The sequence below is a fragment of the Erithacus rubecula genome, assembly GCF_903797595.1.
Source record: "Erithacus rubecula genome assembly, chromosome: 21".
NCBI lineage: Eukaryota > Metazoa > Chordata > Aves > Passeriformes > Muscicapidae > Erithacus > Erithacus rubecula.
The window spans coordinates 3,524,544-3,541,954 of NC_136673.1; the positions used below are offsets into that span (position 1 = coordinate 3,524,544).

Below are 17,411 nucleotides of genomic sequence, written 5' to 3' on the forward strand. Positions count from 1 at the left end.
ATAAATGTCTATTTGCTCTGCCTCTGCTGCAGACTCAGCATTTGGTGCAGGAAGATGTTGATAACCATCAGGGAGGTTTTTTTCTTCTCCTCCCCATCAGCAGGAAAGTGTGGGAGCAGTTCTGACCACGCTGGGCTCGGGGGGCTTTGGGAGCCATTCACTATGGTTTTAATTGATCTGTAAACCAAGGCTTAACTTCCAAGTGATGTCTTTCATCACAAGTCCAGCCTTTCTGTCTGCTGTGCTGGCAGGCAGCAGACATTGCTGTGCAGGGGGGTGGAAGGAGTGACATTCCCAAAGGGATTCAACTCCCTTTTATTTTGTTTTAATAGTTGGTTTTGTAAGGCAAGGGCAGGATTTACACCAAAAAACCCCCAACATTTGTGGTGGGGTTTTTTTTTGGTGCAGGTACCAACCCTCTGCTTGAGAATGCAGAGCTGAGTTCCCAGTGGTGGTGGGGGAAAGGCAGATCCCAGTGAAATTCCACAGTCAAATCCTGGAATTGTGTGTCCCTGGAATTGTGTGTCCCTGGAATTGTGTGTCCCAGCTTCACAAGGCTTTTGGTTGTGTCATTTCTCATCACCATCCCTGCCATCCCTGGCTGGCTGATGTTACAAGTATTGTCACACAGATCTGTGATCATGGGCTGTGATTAACCCTTCTTGTGTTGGGGAGCTGAGCAAGGTCTGACCCGGGGGGGATGTCTTAAAAAATCCCCTGCTCAGATTTAATCCAAGCTGACAAGAGCTGCTGCTGAGGTCAAGGAGGGAGCAGATAAGAAGCAAACAGGCACAGCAAATCCTCTCTGAAAGGTGCAAGAAGTTGTTGCAGTGGAAGGGATGGATCCTTCTCCTTGATGGATAAAAAATTGGGGTTTGGGATTGCTGTGCTGGATTCATGCATTGCCATCTTCTGGGAAATGGAAAACATTACAGCACCCCCAGCCTCACCTGTCCCAGGCTGCAGTGGAGATTCCTGAGGAATTCAGGAGCCAGACTCATGTTTGTTCTCCTGGGTGAGATATTTGTAAAGTAAAAATCACAATTCACCCTTTTTTTTTTTAAGGACTTGGCCATGTACATCAATGAAGTCAAGAGGGACAAAGAGACTTTGAAGAAAATAAGTGAATTTCAGAGCTCTATAGAAAACCTGGTAAGTTGAAAAATCCTCTTGAAGTCAGTTTAATTTGATTATTATTAACACATTTGCTTTTTTGGGCAATTTCTGCTTATTCTGATGTGCTGAATGATCCCCAGCTGTTCAGACTCTTGTCAGAGGTGGATGTTCCATCACAAAACTGCTTTGGCTGGGATGGAGGGTGGCTTCTCTTGTTGGTATTATCCTAAAAACATTTCTTCAGCTTTTTCTCACATTAGTGTAGGGAGAACCCAAAATTCCCCAAGCTTCTGGCTTCTATTTAAAAAGTGGGTTTCTTTTGCTTTTAAGAGGACAGAGGTTAACTGAAAGGGGAGGAGAAGGGCTCATGTAAAAAGGCATCAAATCCCCAAAATTTCAACCAGGTATTTTAAGGAGAAAACTCCAGAGGTGTCAAACACATTGCTGGGCATCAGCAGCCCTGGAAGGGTGCTGGATTTGGGGGCTTGAAGCCTTGATTTCACTTGGAAACAATGAACTTTTAATTGATGCTTATTTAACAGAGACAAAAGTCCTTAATTATTGTGGAAACCTTTGAGAGAAAAGCTTATTGGAGGTGGGGAAGGGTTTGCAAAAAATGCTTTGACAGCTGAGCCTTGCCCTGGGGTGGCAGAGCTGAAGGGAAGCCCTGGAGCATCCTCCATCCCCTTGCTGAGGCTGGGGCTGCTCCCAGGAGCTTTGGCAGCCTCAGCAGGGCTGGGGTGGGGTGTAATCCACACATCTGTGGGCTGCCACCTGCCCAAAGCATCCTGGCAGGCTGGCTGAGCCCTGCTTTGCTCCCTGCAGCAGGTGAAGCTGGAGGAGTTTGGGCGGCCGAAGATCGACGGGGAGCTGAAGGTGCGCTCCATAGTCAACCACACCAAGCAGGACAGGTGAGCCCTGCCTCATTTCACCATTTTTCCCCGAATTTGTCCTAAACTTGCAGCTCATTTACTTAATTACTGCCTGCAGTTTCACTGACAGAGCCCAGCATCAGTGTGAAAGCACAGCAGAGGCACCAGCACTGAGCAGAGCTGGCTGGGGAGCTCCTCAGAGCATCCCAAATCCTTCCCTTTGGAATTTTTAATGGTGTGTTTGTTTGTTTGTTTGCTTGCTTTGGGCAGGTATTTATTTTTATTTGATAAAGTGGTGATAGTATGCAAGAGGAAAGGATACAATTATGAGCTGAAGGAGATTATTGAGCTGCTCTTCCACAAGATGACTGATGACCCCATGAATAACAAGGACATTAAGAAGGTAGGTGGACCAAGGAGTAGCTCTGGAGAGCATTTTGGAGTTGTTTCAGGGTAATATGTTCTCATTAGCCTTTTAGAATAGGAAAAAAGCTGGAAAATAAATGCTCAACTTTCAGGGCAGCCTTAAATAGCATTGGGAAATGTTTATTAATGTGGGGCTGGGCTGGATCCTTGACCTGTGTCCTGGCAGAAGAGCCCTGAGGAGGCTGGAGTGGTGGATTTAGGAGGGAGGAAGCTGCTCTCTGCTTTCTGGCCCAGTGTCAGGGAGCAAACATCAGATGGGCAGGAGAGGAGGGCAGGGAGGGAGGGAGGGAGGGAAGGTGCAGGATGTTCTTTCTCCCACAAGCTGTGGGGTGGAGGAGCCTGGAAAGGCAGCTTTGCACACCAGGCTGCCAAAATTGGCACTGGAAGCACTGAAGGAACATCATTTTCCTGTGGTTTGATGCTGACTCTGCAGCCATGGATGAAAAACCTCCCAGTTCAGCAGAGCCCTGTTAGCTTTACCCACTTCCATGGTGCAGATGGGATAAGGGACACTGGGGTGAGAACAGCCAATTTTGCCACTTGGCTGCTGAGGGAATGCTGCTGGCTTTGTGTTTTAATGAAATCTATTTCCACTTTGCTCTCCTATGCTTTCTAGTCCCATGGAAAAATGGTAAGCAGAGCTCCCCCCTGGCTGTGGTGTGTGTGTGTGGTGGGACACAGGCTGAGCATGTGGGCAGGTCAGACACTCCTCCTGGGCTGTCACTTGCTGAGTGCCTGGGGAGCATCCAGTGGAGCAGGAGGATCTGGGTTCTCTCATGTGCCACCATGAAATGCTGTTTGGTCCAAGTGCACTGAGCTGGTTCAGGCATCATTGGCTGGGAGGTGCCAGGGAATGAGGAGCTCTCCTTCCTCCTCCCCTGCTGCTCCCTGGCCATGGCTCAGCAGCAGGGACAGGCACCCAGAGCAGTGGCTGAGGTGTGGCAGTGTGGGCTGTTCTCAGTGAGATCAGCTCTCTTCTCTCCTGCAGTGGTCCTATGGCTTCTACCTGATCCACCTGCAGGGGAAACAGGGCTTCCAGTTCTTCTGCAAGACAGAGGAGATGAAGAGGAAGTGGATGGAGCAGTTTGAAATGGCCATGTGAGCATGAGAGGCTGCTCTAGCCCTGGGGGCACTTGCCAGGCAGGGGGAGAAAGTGTCTTGGGCCATCAGGTCACTGCAGAGCAGCTCTGATGGCAAAACCTGGGATGGGGGAGCTCCTGTGATTTTCTGGATGAGCCCCTGTGCAAAGGGAGCTTGGAACTGCTCTCTGAGCATCCCCACATCCCATCTCTGAAAATGGATTTTATCTCTGAAACTGAGATGGGATATTTGGAAAGAATTCTTCCCTGTGGGGGTGGTGAGGCCCTGGCACAGGGTGCTCAGAGAAGCTGTGGATCCCTGAAGTGTCCAAGGCCAGGCTGGACAGGGCTTGGAGCAACCTGGGATAGTGCAGACTGGGATGGGATAGTGCAGACTGGGATGGGATGGGATGGGATGGGATGGGATGGGATGGGATGGGATGGGATGGGATGGGATGGGATGGGATGGGATGAGATGGGATGATGTGAAATGTCCTTTCCAATCCCAAATCTTTCTGTGAGGCTCTGAAAGGACACCTGACTCTGGTGCTGGCCCATGGGGAAGCACCAGGCTGGAGCAGGAGGGTGAGGAGGGAGGGTGGTGCTGCAGGACCTGGTACATGACTCTTCTCCCAGGGGAAATAATGGGGAAAATCCTCCCTCCACACCCCAGCCCTGATCTCCTTTCACACTGCATTTCATGTGGTGTCCTAGCTCAGACTGAGATGCCAGCATGGGGACAGGCTGATAACCCCCAGCTCCTTTCCCCAGGTCCAACATAAAGCCAGAGAAAGCCAATGCAAATCACCACAACTTCCAGATGTACACATTTGAGAAGACAACCAACTGCAAAGCCTGCAGGATGTTCCTGAGGTGAGCAACAACTAAAACATGGAAAGAAAAATCTCAAAGCTGAGGCTGGATTGGGATTTTCTGACCTTTTTTGTTTTTTTTTTTTTTGGCACAGAGGAACCTTCTACCAGGGCTATCTTTGTCCCAAATGTGGAGCAGGTGCTCACAAGGAGTGCTTGGAGATTATTCCTCCCTGCAAGATGGGTGAGTTATTTCATGAGCAGCTTGTTGCTGCACTGAATGGTCTGAGAAATTCACTCTACAAAGCATTGATGTTTCTTAATGCATTAAAAAATACAAGTGAGCTCTCACCCACCTGTCAGGGCTGTAATTCACATTGGCTGGTGGTTTAAAATACAAATAAAGCAGACAAAGTTCCCCAAAACAAAAAGCTGCATCCCTTGGATGGCAGAGAATCACAGCAGCTCTGTGCAGTGGGTTGAGCATTTCAGAGAGATTATCAATTCCTCATCATTGAACAGTGAAGTCAGGATGGTCTGCAGCAGGGAGAACGTTTCTGATGAGGAGACAGCTCCTCTCTGGACCCCAAATGTCCCAAAATACAGCAAGAATTTGTGTCCTTGGTGTGAACTGAGCAAAGCTGGGACTCACCTGAGCTCAGCCCTGGTGATGCTCAGCCCAGGGGGTGGCACAGGGTGGCTTTGGAGAGGTTTTGGGTGAGGAGTGGAGGGAGGAAGAAATAAAATTGCAGAGTTTTGTGGCAGGGAGGAGATGCCCCTGTGTGGCTGCAGTCCCTGCCCAGGTTTGCCCTCCTGGGGCAAGTGACCCCACCACTGCTTTGGGCTTCCTGCACCATCCACAGCCTGCTGCTGGCTTGTTGGTACTCAGAGCATCAAGAGGAGCAGGAAATGGGGTTTGTTTCCTGTTGAATTAACCCCTTATCCCACCTTTGCTCTTGCAGGTTCTTCAGCAGACCAGGTATGTGGTTTGGCCCTTTTCCTCACCCCCCTGTCCTTGTCCAGTCTGGGTGTGGGCAGCTCGTGGCAGGAGCCAGCACTGGCCTCTGGGACAGGGCTGGGGACCAGTGGCCTCCTCTCCAGCCTAAAACTGGCCCAGTTTAGGCAGCAGCAGAGCCTCAGGAGGGGCCAGCACCCAGCTGGGTGCTGGGGGTACCAGGGAGATTTGGGGAGAGGTTTCCTCATCCCAGTGGCATCAGGTGGGTGCTGGCAGGGAGAAATGGGGCTGATGTGTCCTCACTGAGCCTTTTTTCCTCTTTCTTTGCAGGATTCCCTGGGTGCAGGACCTGGTAAGGGCATTGCTGTGTGACAGGAGGGCAGGGAGAGGCTGTGGCTGCAGGAATCCCCAGCACTGAGTGTGTGTGGGAAGGGGGGGCTCCTCCCAAAACCAGGAAAGAGCTTTAGTACCTGCAGAAGGGTCCTGTGCACCCTCCTGGCCAGGGATGGGACCCTGGGATCTGTCCTGTCCCTGCTGCCACATCATTCCTTTGGGTGCCCAAAGGTTACTGCAATCATTTTTATCTCACTGTGCTTAAAACTTGCCTGGACAGAGCTCTGGGCCTGCCCTGCCCCTGCTCTGGCTCAAAGCAGAAGAACAATTTGTTTTTGTGCTGTTTCTGATGGAAGGAAAGCCAAGCCTGGCAAAAAAGAAACCTGAATCAAATTTGTGGTTAAAAAAAAAAAAAAAGAAAACCAAAACATCAACAAAACAAGCACAGAGTGCTCTTGCTGGGAGGGGAGAGGCAGAGGTGGGGAGGCATTTTGAGGACAAACACTGTGGGTTTGGTGCAGTGGGGGAAGTTTATTTAATGTGCAGTTGTTGGCCAGACAAGTGGACTTTGACTGGGAGCTTCAGGGGCGTTGCAGTCCCAGGTCCAGCTGCTGTTTGGTGCAGCTGAGTGTCCACTGGTCCCTTTTGCAATTCTGCTGTCACTGCTGAGCCTGGCAGGGCTTGGTGCTGGCCAGGAATTGCTCCTGTGCCCCAGTGAGGCTCAAACCCAGGGCAGGGAGCTGGAGCTACAGCTTGGCTGGGTCCTTGCTGGGTTTATTTTTGCTCAGGGAACTCAATCATGCATGTGAGTGCAGGAGCCAAGAACATTTACTGTGGACACCATTCCTTTCTGCTTTCATGTTTCCTGCCCCTAAATCCTGCCTGCTGTGCCCTGTCAGGGATAGGGAGGAACAGGTTTCAGGAGGGGTGGTTTTGTTTGGGTTTTTTTTTTTTTTTTTCCAGCAGGGATAAAGTTGTGAAACTGTTCTGCTTCTCTGCCAGGTCCTAAAATGGTGGCAGTGCAGAATTACCATGGAACCCCAGCCCCTCCTGGGAAGCCAGTGCTGACCTTTCAGATTGGGGATGTGATCGAGCTGCTCAGGGGGGACCCCGACTCTCCCTGGTGGGAGGTAAGACTGATTCCTCTTGGGGAACCCCTGCAAACTTCCAAACCAGTGATCTCTGCCTTACCCCCTTTATCTGTGGGCTGTGCTGGGGGTGGGGAGGCAGTTTGGGGCCTGTCCCCAGCCCTGCCCAGTGCCACCAGTGCTCCCAGTGCCTGCCCCAGCCTGATGCCAGCTTGGCTTTGCAGGGGAGGCTGCTGCAGACCAAGAAGTCGGGTTATTTCCCCAGTTCCTCAGTGAAACCCTGTCCTGTGGATGCCAGGGTAAGTGCCAGACAGGAGATGGAGCTGGGAGTGCCAGGTGGGTGTAGGTGCTGGGGTTGTCCCTGTCACTTTTCTCAGCCTTCTCCTCGAGACCTCAGTCCTTCCCTGGACCTTCAGTGAAGCCTCTGGCTCCCAGGGAAGGTGGATCCCTCATCCCATGGCTGCAGGTGTCAGGGCAGGGCAGTCCCAGCCCTGTTCCCCATGCTGGGGTTGTCATGATCAGATCCAGCTCCGTTCCCCCTCTGCAGGGCTGGCACAGGAGCAGAGTGCTGGAGATCAGACCCAGTGCAGGAAAACTGCATTTGGTTTGTTTTAATTGCTCTTAGCTGCTTGCTGTAATGTTGTCAGCTGCTTCCCAATTAAAAACCACTCAGGTAAATGAACAAACACAGCCTGCTCATCCCAGCTGGGAGCTGAGATGCTCAGCTACAACACTGCCCTCCTCTGCCCGAGCCCAGAATCCAGGGATTGCTTGGCAGAGGGAAGCTTTCCATGCAGAGGAGCATCCCAGATGTGAGGCACAGCCTGAGGAGCTGCTGGCTCTGCACTAATGAGCAATTCTCCCTTTGCAGCCCCCCAACAGCCGACCACCCTCCCGGGAGATCGACTACACGGCGTACCCGTGGTGAGTGGGCACAAACCAGCACCAATCTGCCTTGGTTTATGGCTGGTACTGGCACAGAAATCCACCCCAGGAAGGAATTCCCAATGCAGACCAGCAGTGCTCTGCCTCCTGCTTTCTCTGTGGCCATGGAGCAGCTGCCATGATGGTGGTTGGGTGTTGAAAGCAGCAGCTCTGGGGATTTCTTCACTGATGGAAAGGCTCAGGGGCAAAAAGAGAGATGCTGGTTTCTCTTCCCATTTTCTGTGCCCAGAAAATTATTGTGGGAGGAAGGAGGCAACTCCTGCCTTGGCAGGAGAGGCTGTGCTTGACTTTCCTGCTGCTCCTTCTCTCCAACTCCAGCCAGGTTTATGAATTCATGGATATAAATCATCCCTGCTCTCCAGCTCTTGCTGAGGCCTCATTAACTTGGAGACTGATTCCCAATTAGTGGGTTTTTCCATGTGTCAGGTACTTCAAAGGGAAGAGGCCACTCTCTGTGTGGTTCAGTGGCTCAGCAGCTTCTTGTGTATCTCAGGGCACTTTCCTTCCTGCTCAGCATATTTCAGCTGTTTCTCCACCTGCCTTCCAACCTTCATGCCTTTAAAAAAGATGTCTCTTCTATCCAAAGATAAGAGTTCTATCCAAAAGATTAGAGTCCATTTTAATGAATTAAGTGACCTAATTAACCTCTGGGCTCAGGTTTGCAGGGAACATGGAGAGGCATCAGACAGACAACCTGCTCAAGTCCCACGTCAGTGGCACCTACCTGATCCGGGAGCGGCCGGCTGAGGCCGAGCGCTTCGCCATCAGCATCAAGTGAGTAATTCCCACCTGGGCATTTAATCACTCACTGTTTCTCACTCACAGAGGAGGAGCCAGGGCTGGCTGTGGTTTCTTCTGAGTGCCTTTGCTGTTGTTGGCAGGTTCAACGAGGAGGTGAAGCACATCAAGGTGGTGGAGAAGGACAACTGGATTCACATCACGGAAGCCAAGAAGTTCGAGAGCTTGCTGGTGGGGTTTTGTTCCCCTTTGTGGCACTGTCTCTGCAGGTCATGCAGGGCATGGCAGAGACAGCCAGGTGCCTCTCCTCCCTTCCCAGGAGCTGGTTGAGTACTACCAGAGCCACTCTCTGAAGGAGAGCTTCAAGCAGCTGGACACAACCCTGAAGTATCCCTACAAATCCCGGGAGCGCTCTACCTCCAGGACCTTCACCCGCTCCCCAGGTACAGCCAGCTCAGGTGAACTGCAGACCTGCTCCTTCCACCAGCTGCAGGAGCAGTGGGTGAAGGAATTCACTGCTCCCCTGAGTTGCTCAGTTGCAGATCAGTTCTTCTGGGCTGGTGGCATTTTTGGGATGGGTCTGGCTGGAGGTGGTGGGGTCAGGGATCACTGCTGCTCTCTGAAGGGACACTTTTTGCTGGGACAGGCTGATTCTCCTCCTCTGAGGTTTTTCACCCTGTGGTTTGCCCACCCCCTGGTTGGGAGCAGGGATGTGATATTTCACTTTGGAGGATTTAGCCTGTCTTTCCCACCCACTTGAGATTTTTGTGTTTTAATGGATGCAGTTCCAGTGTGACTTGTGGTGGTTTGAATCCCAGTGGGGCTCCTTTAATGAAAGTGATGGGTGAAAGGGTAAGTCTGTGTCTAGAAGAAAAAGAAAGGAAAAAATCAAAACAAATGGGAAGAAAAAAGTGCAGTAATGCAGGATGTTTTGTCCAAAAGCCTGAATGAAGAACCGACTGCTTTGTGGGGAAAAATCACTTTTAAATATTTTTCTCCATGATGTATTTAGAAAAGAATACCAAAGGAAGATAGATTTTAAAAGTTGGCTAAATATTTTTTTGCATTAAATACAACCCTAGGATGGATTTTAAGCCCCCAATGGCTGTGGGGCTGTGGCCAGACCTTTTCTCAGCTGCCCCTGCACAAGACCCTCTGCATGCTGTGCCCTGTATCCCTCCATCAGCTTTTAAAGCATTGTGCCTTATAATATTTTATTTTAATTTCCTTTTTAATGCGTGTTCTGCCTCTTTCTGTTTCTCTCTAACCTCTTTGCAGCCTCCTGCGCTTCCTACAACTTTTCTTTTCTCAGTCCTCAGGGCCTCAACTTTTCTTCTCAGAGCTCCTCCAGTCCCTTCTGGTCAGGTACCAGTGCCTCTCCCTGCTGGAGAGACCTGCCACTATCCCCAGCTTGAAAGCCATCACCAGTGGGACCCCTGGGGTCCCCCTGTCCCTCCATCCCACAGGCAGTTCAGGGGGTCCCCAGTGCTGCCCTGAATTAAGTTAATTAACCATGGCTTGGTTGGCAGCAAAATGCAATCCCCCCCCTCTCCCCAAAATCAAGGCAGGGAGGAGATGGACTTGTTGCTGTTTGAGAAAAGGGGCTAAAATTAACACAAACAAAGTGGATGTAGCACTTTGGGATCTCATGATGTACTTCAAGCTCGACCTGCTTATCCCATGTGTGTCACCAGCATTGCACCTGTCCCAGTCTGATCCTCCCTGTCCTCCAGGAGAACATCCCAGTGTCCTGCAGGGTTTGAGCTCTGGTGTCTGAGGCTGCTCAGGAGCCCCTTGCTGAGGGAACAGGGGGAACAGAGGGAACCTGGGCTGTCAGATGAGTTTTGGGGCTCAGTGTCCCTGCACAACCTTTCCAAGCTGGTGTCATCCTCCCTCCTGATGGGATCAGAGTAAAATCCTGACAGATTTTATTCCCATTGAAGTTTTTATCTTTCAGTCTCTCCTTTAGGCTGGGCAGAGAAAACCCCCAGCAAAGCCACGTGTGACTTCCTTGGTGTCATGTTTGGGAAGAAGATTTAACTTTTCAAGCATAAATCTGGGGTTTTGAGATTCTCTGACTGCATAGAAAGTATTGCAGGCAGTGATGTGTGTAGCAAGGGGCTCTGAGCAAGCTCCTGATGGAAGAGCTCAAAGCTGCCATGATTTCTGTGCATTGTGTATCCAAACCATCTCCATCTCCATCCTCATCTCCCACCCCAAGAGCTGAAAACCTGGGCAAAGCTTTCCCTCAAACTTCGTTCAACCTTGGTTTGCACACTTTTATAGTTGAAATGAACCCTTGGAAATCCTGGGAGAAAGAGGGGAGTGAAACATAACATCCCCTCAGATTGTTTATTTCTTTTGTGCCAGCTTCAGAGAAAGTGCATTTTTCTCCTCCTCTGCCCATCCTATTCCTCCACTGTTGTTCTCCAGCCTTTTTCCCTGTGCCCAGACCTTGGGGCAGGAATGCTGAGTGCTGCCCCTGCCTTCCTCCTCCTTGTGCTTCCCCTGAGCATCCCCTGCCTGAAGTGATGGAGATCCCTGGGGCTGGGGCTGTGCTGGTGGAGGTCTGGGATGGCTCCTGGGGTCATCCCCTCATCCCAAGGTTAGGGTCTGACACCATTTGGTCTCTAATGGGATCAAGTTCCCAAGGCTGCTCCCTCTCAGGGACAGGAGCAGGGAGATCCCAGGTTAGGAGAAAAGCACACAGGATTTGCTCAACACCTCTAGGAGAATCCATTCCAGTAACTCTGGTTTGAAGTAGCTTAAATCCAAACAGATTGACAAAATCTTTTGAGCAGGGAGTTCCATCAGGTGCTGGCAGCTCCACAAGGCAACATCCCAGACCTGAGACTGAGATCTGAACAAGATTTTTCCATCATTTCCTTGTTAATAGTTGTGTATTTTTATGGAACCCTTTCTTTTACCACCTCACCAAAGTGCCCTTCACCCCAGTGCTCCCCTGAGCAGCACAGAGTGCCTTCCCAAGCCCTCAGAGCCCTTCAAAGCCCAGCAGGAGCCCAGTTCACCCCTGACCCGTGCGGGGCTGTGCAGCTCCGCCGCTGCCACCCCTCCATCCCAGCTGCTCCAGCTCTCAGTGCCGTGCTGGAAAACCCAGGTTGAACCTCTGCAAGCTTTCCCCAGGCTTCAGCCAGCGTGGGGCTGCTCTGAGCTGTGCTTTGTCCCTGGCAGTGTTCACCCCCCGGGTCATAGGCACGGCGGTGGCTCGGTACAACTTTGCGGCGCGGGACATGCGGGAGCTGTCGCTGCGGGAGGGGGACGTGGTGAAGATCTACAGCAGGATTGGAGGGGACCAGGGATGGTGGAAGGGGGAAACCAATGGAAGGGTGAGTGCTTGCAGAGAGATGCCTGCCCCGTTTCTGTGGTGGGAGGTCCTCCCTGCTGTCAGGATGGCAGAGGGGAGGGTGTGTGTTACTCATTCCCTCTTTCCTGGGGGCTGGGTGGGCTGTCACCTCTGTGTGGCCATTTGTGACAGTGGCAGGTGGATGGGAGCTTGTCTGATCTTCCCTAAACCTGTCCCTGGGGGTTGTTAGGCTCAGCATCCTTGGAAAACCAGCAGCCTGGTGGATTAACCTGGTGTCCCACAGATTTTGGGCACTGGGGACAGATTCTTCCTGCCCTGATCCCTTGCAGGCAGTGTGTCCAAGGTGATGTACTGGAGTTAGCTCCATCCCAAATCAGGGTGATGGCTCACACCAGCAGGACCTGGCACATCCAGGACTGGGAACAGCACTTAATGGCAGGGGAACAATCCCAGTACCAGGGAAGGGCTCCACAAGCACTGCGGTGTCCTTGCACAACACACCCCAACAATCCCATGAATTGTCCAAATCCTTGAACTCCAGCAGGCTTTGTTCTGTACCCCTTGAGCTTGCCAGCCCCAGCTGACCTCTGCTGTCCCCCCACAGGTGGGCTGGTTCCCCTCGACCTACGTGGAGGAGGAGGGGGTGCAGTGACCGCGGCCGTGGCCGCTGGAAGTCGTCGAGCGCCCGGAGCCAGCAGCTGCAGCCCGAGCACACTGTCCCCGTGCTGGACACCTCCAGGACTGCCCCTGCAGCCCCCCACCACCCCCCCTGCCTCCAGGCTGCCCCTGCTCCGTGTACAGAAGATTGAAGGGCTGTGGGATGGATGGCGTTGGTGGAGCAGCTGCGGGAGAGCCCCACGTGGACAGAGCTCAGAGACTCGGGGGTGCCCAGCAGGCTGTGGGTGCTGCACCCCTCTTCTGTCTCAAGGGGTTTTAAAAGCCACCCTGGGGATGGTGGTGCGATGGTGAGGCTGAAGGTTTTGTGCCTGGTGAGAGTTTGGGGGTTTCCAGGAGAGGGAGCCCCAAAGAGGCAATGCAGACCCCCCTGCCACAGCACTCAGGTGATTCCCCAGGTCAGGATTTTGGCAGTGGCCCTGGCAGCCATGGGCAGCACTGTGCTGTGGCCAGGGTGAGGAGCAGGCTGAGGACACCTGGCTTGGGAGGAGGAGAGGGCTTGTGACCATTTTGATCCTCAGATGTAGCTGGAAGTGGACCTTCAGTAGGGGAAAGAGCCTTTTTGGCACCCCCAAACCCATTTTCTTTACATCACCTCAGTCCCACCAGCCTTGCTGTGGGCAGGGGGGTGCCCAGGGAGCAGACTGGTCCCAGTGGTGAGCAGGAGGTCTCTATGCCTTGCAGGGCTGGAGATGTGCTCCACACAAGGCCACCAAAGCAAAAGATGTGTCCCTGGCTCTGTCTCCCCTTGCTGGCAGCAGGACCCCCCAGGCCAGGCTGATTTTCCTTGCAGCTGTGACAAATCCCACCTCATGAGCTCAGGGCAAACCCACCTGAATAAGGGCTGTGGGATCAGGTCCTGAGTGCTGTCCCTGAGCTGTGAAAGCATCTCCTCTTCCCAGCTGTGTGCACTTTTGGGGGCTGGCAGTGTTGCCCCCTGCTCTTCCTCCCACAGGCTGTTCCTGCTGCTGCTGCCCAGTGAAGGTCCACGTGTTGTGACATTCCCACTGTGTCCTGAGCACCCTCTGTCCCAGTCTGCCCTTCCCAAAGTGCAAATACAAACAAAATACTCACGTGGCAGAGTGACAGGGAACAGCTTTCCTCTATCTGAGCCCCAGGAGCTGCTTCTCTCAATATGTGGCATTTTCAGCTGGTGCTTCCATGCCCTGATGTTTTTTCCTGATTTGTGGTGGTCCTGCTGTGCAGCATCATGTTCCTGGTGTGGGATCCCAGTGCAAATCTGGGAGTCTGGGGTCTGCAAACAGAGCAGCAGAACCATGCTTGGGATAAGGAATGGAAGAGTTTGGATCTCTCAAGGACAAGGGGATGGTGCTGATTTGGGAATTACATGCTGCTGCTCAGTGACAAGCCCAGAGCCAGCCTGCCTTGCTCCCTGCTCCTCCTGGAGCTCTGGGGGTGCCCCCACTCGTGCAGCAGGGTCTGGCTGGGGCAGACAGGAGGTGACAGGGACATGGGGGGGCTCAGGGCATTCCCAAGGTACTGTTTGGTGCTAACCCCTCCCAGGCAGCCCCCCACGCTCAGTCTGAGGGGAGCAGCCAGCAGGGAGATGATGATTCCCTGCTCCTGTGCAGAGCAGAGGGTGCTATTCCCATTCCAGAGGCTGTGCTGGAGCTGAGGGGGAATTTGGGTGGGTGGGACACACAAACCCCTGAAGGCTCCTGCTCTGCCTCACATCCTAAAGCCTTACAGCCCCTCCTGTTCAACGTGGCCAATTTTGTAAGGTGGCAAGGGAGAGCACAGCCCTGCCACAGGGACCAGGGCACCTCTGTCCCTTACACCCCAAAGGGACCCCCACCCTCTGCCTGCCCTGCCAAACCCCCTCCCCCAGAGAGCTCTCCCTCTTGTGTTTACTGGTGTAAGAAACTTGTTAAAAAAAAAAAAAATTGTTCTGTTTGTAAGTAATTATTCAGCCATTTGCCACAAATATATCTGTGAATAAGAAAGGGAAATGTTTTTTTATGATGGTGAGAAAATTGTATGTATTATTTTAGTTCGTCCAGATCATTTGGAATTGCAATGGGATAGGTTGGAAAATAATATGTAAATTCCTTGGGTTTTTCCTTTGCACTGCACTAACTGGGGTAGGGTGGAGGGGATTTAAAGATAAAACTGTTTGTTTAATGGAATAGTTTATAGCTGGGAATTTGGAAATCATTTGGAGTAGCTTGTAATGCTGGAATAGAAACTTTAGCTGCTACTTAGAAACCCTTTTGCATGTGGTTTTTCCAGGGCCTTTTTAAGTTACAATTCATCAGAGTAAATTCCCCAACGGAAAAAAAACCCCAACAAAATAAAGTGTAATTTTGCTGATAGGTTTTTTTTCCCAGCCATGGTTTTTGATGTGCCAGGGGGGGTCAGGATCATGTCAGGGTTGTGTCACTAACCCCCCTTGGCTGCATTGGGGCTCAGGGGTGGCTTGATCCATCCAGGGAAGATGGATGCTCCCAGGGATGGATCCTTCCTGATTCCTGGCGTGAACAGTAAGTGGTTTTACCCCTCCAAAATTTGGAGCAGATCCCTCCTGTGGTGCCTGTCGGGTTCTTTCTCATTCCTGGAGCAGCTGCCACTGCAGTTGTCCATCCAGGAGCTTTCCTGTGACCCTGTTCTGAGCTGAACCCCTGCAGGGTGTAATAGAGGCTGATTTTCCATGGCTTTTAGTCACTCCTATCACATTCCAGAATCCCACCTGGTCCTGCAGGCAGCAGTGTCTTCCAGAGCCATAAATAAGTTGCACAGTTATAAAAACCTGAGGTGTTCAAGAGGCTTCACCTTGAGCAGAGAAGTGATGTCCCTGTGAGCTGCTGTGTCATTTCATTAAGAACATTAATTTTTTCCACTCTTGGAGTCCCCAGTGTTTGACTTTTCCCAGGGTCAGCTGGAAGGGGATGTAGCAATGAGCAGAGGGGTTTTACTCAGAGAATCAGGATGTCAGCTGGGCACTCAATTTTGGATGCTGGGTATTAAACCTTTGTCCATGTGGCTGACCCTGCTTGGGATAAACTCCTTCCTCTTGGCTGTTTGAGCTAAAGGAATCTCTCCAGCATTAACCACATATGAAATATCAGATTTTGGTGCCTGGGCCCTCCCCTGCTGGTGCTGAGCCTCAGCCTGGCTCTGGGTGGGTGGAATGGCCATGGCACAGCTGGGCTGCCAAATTCAGCACTGGAGCCTGGAACCAAGAGCTGGGCAGTGCAAAAATCTGTCCTGCCTCTGGGGACATCCCTTCCAGCCAGGGTGGGGACACTCAGCCCCTGGGGAGTGGCTGGAGCTGGCAGGTGGGTGACTCCACTCAGCTTCCTGCCAAAATCTTCTCCTGGGTTTGCTCCAGTGCAGGGTCTGCCAGCTCAGGAATAAATGGGGCATTGATCCAGCCTGCCCAGCCACAGCCAGGTGCAGTAACCAGAGCAGGAGCAGCATTCCAGGGGCATTAACAGGAGAATAAATCCCAGCCTTGGCCAGCACAGCTGGCTCCAGCCCTGCACAGCCCCTGGCCTGTCCCAGGAGTGGGGGAGACACACCAGGCACAGGGTTATATTCATTATTCTGATTTTTCCCCAGCAAGAGCAGCTGCTGCCACAATTCCCCCATGAGCCAGGCTCTGAGCAGACCCAGCATGGGGGTGGCTGTGTTTGCTGGCTGCCCTCTGCCAGCAGCAGCTCCTGTCACAGTGTGACAGCCACCTGCCCTGTCCTGGGGCCACCAGCCAGAGCGTGGCCACCTCCCTTGGCTCACTCAGCCCAGTGGCATCCCAAAACCAGGGTCCAAACTGCTGTGCCATCAGGGTGGGGAAACTGAGGCAGGGGGAGAGCTCAGAACAGCTCTGCCCAGCAGCACCCTGTGGGATCTGGGTGCTTTTGGCTCGGGGTCAGCTGCTGCTGGTGCTTGCCAAGCCCAAATGGAGGTTTTGGGGCAGAGCTGAGCCCTGTGAGGGTGGGGATGAGGGTTGGGGTGGCAGAGGGATGCTGGCAGCCTGCAGCATGCCTGGCTGCCTCAGCCCTGCATTAGCCAGGCTTGCTGTGACCTAGAAAGCTCCAGCTGGCGCCTGCACCACTGCAACTGCTCTGCTTTAGGAATTAACCTAAAAATTAGAGGGGGAGATTGAGCTGGGAATCCCTCCACACTGGGACTGGACCATACCAAAAAAATTCCCCCCTCATTCCTGCTCTGCAGTCACATCAGGGCCCAGAGCTGCCACTTTTTCCCACTGTCCATCTTGAGCTTGGTGAAGGGCTCAGGCTGCTGAAGTGGACTTGGGCTTGTATTGTTCTAGGTCTGGTCTAACCCAAGGTCATATTTATAATTTGGACACGCTGATGAAATGGTTTCTGGCCTGTCAAACAGAAACACCCCACTGCAACAGGAGTTTAGACTTGTTTGGCAGCTCTGTGGTTATTCTGAGCAATTTAGTCCCTGGAGAAGCCTGCAGGAGCTGGTGCTCTGTAAAACTGAAGAAACCATGGTTTTGGTCTTTGGGAGAAGGAGGGGAAATGCTGCTGGAGACAGGGATAAAGCTGAATAAGTGAACCCCATCAGCTCCTGGGTACCACAGGGTGTCCAGCAGGCAAGAGCAGAGGGATTGGAGCAGAAAAGGGGCATTTCCAGTTCAGCTGGATGCTTAAACCCCCCAAACCATCCCTGGGCTGCTCAGAGCTCAGCAGGGGTGGGTGATGCTGCCTGGGGAACATGATGCTGCTGGGACCCAATCCCTCCCACCCAGCAGCCAAAACACAACTCCACCCCAACTTCTGCTTCTCCGAGATACCAGCACGAGGCCCTTCAGCAGAACTTCTGTATCCTGCCCAAACAGGCCCTAATTCCAGGGTGAACCCTGGGCTGAAGACACAACAAGAGATCTAAATCAAACCCTATTTTTCTACCCAGCTCCAATTTATTTTAATTGGGGTTTTTTTTTTTTTTATTGCTGCCTTCACTCTGAGCTCTCGGGTCTGGCTTAGGAGAGGTGCAAATTAATTTTAACTCTGCTCTTTGCCTGGAGCCTCTGGGAACTGCAGCAGGAGGGTCAGAT

General features: G+C 52.3%; 1 protein-coding gene across 2 annotated transcripts in view; it reads left to right on the forward strand.

The window, feature by feature from the left end:
- Nucleotides 1-14,697, forward strand: part of VAV2 (vav guanine nucleotide exchange factor 2) — a 112,803-nt gene extending 98,106 nt beyond the window's left edge. The window contains exons 12-28 of one of the 2 annotated variants that reach the window (XM_079323905.1): nt 1,066-1,152; nt 1,942-2,027; nt 2,259-2,391; nt 3,403-3,512; nt 4,265-4,366; nt 4,461-4,549; nt 5,268-5,284; nt 5,591-5,612; nt 6,596-6,723; nt 6,906-6,980; nt 7,553-7,605; nt 8,284-8,400; nt 8,508-8,595; nt 8,684-8,807; nt 9,643-9,729; nt 11,557-11,711; nt 12,294-13,604. In XM_079323905.1, coding sequence (XP_079180031.1) covers nt 1,066-1,152; nt 1,942-2,027; nt 2,259-2,391; nt 3,403-3,512; nt 4,265-4,366; nt 4,461-4,549; nt 5,268-5,284; nt 5,591-5,612; nt 6,596-6,723; nt 6,906-6,980; nt 7,553-7,605; nt 8,284-8,400; nt 8,508-8,595; nt 8,684-8,807; nt 9,643-9,729; nt 11,557-11,711; nt 12,294-12,341 — 1,521 coding nt within the window. In that variant the 3' untranslated portion in view covers nt 12,342-13,604. Of the gene's footprint in view, nt 1-1,065; nt 1,153-1,941; nt 2,028-2,258; nt 2,392-3,402; nt 3,513-4,264; nt 4,367-4,460; nt 4,550-5,267; nt 5,285-5,590; nt 5,613-6,595; nt 6,724-6,905; nt 6,981-7,552; nt 7,606-8,283; nt 8,401-8,507; nt 8,596-8,683; nt 8,808-9,642; nt 9,730-11,556; nt 11,712-12,293 lie in introns of both variants that reach the window. The other variant, XM_079323904.1, reaches the window with a different exon arrangement.
- The last annotated feature ends 2,714 nt before the right edge of the window (nt 14,698-17,411 follow it).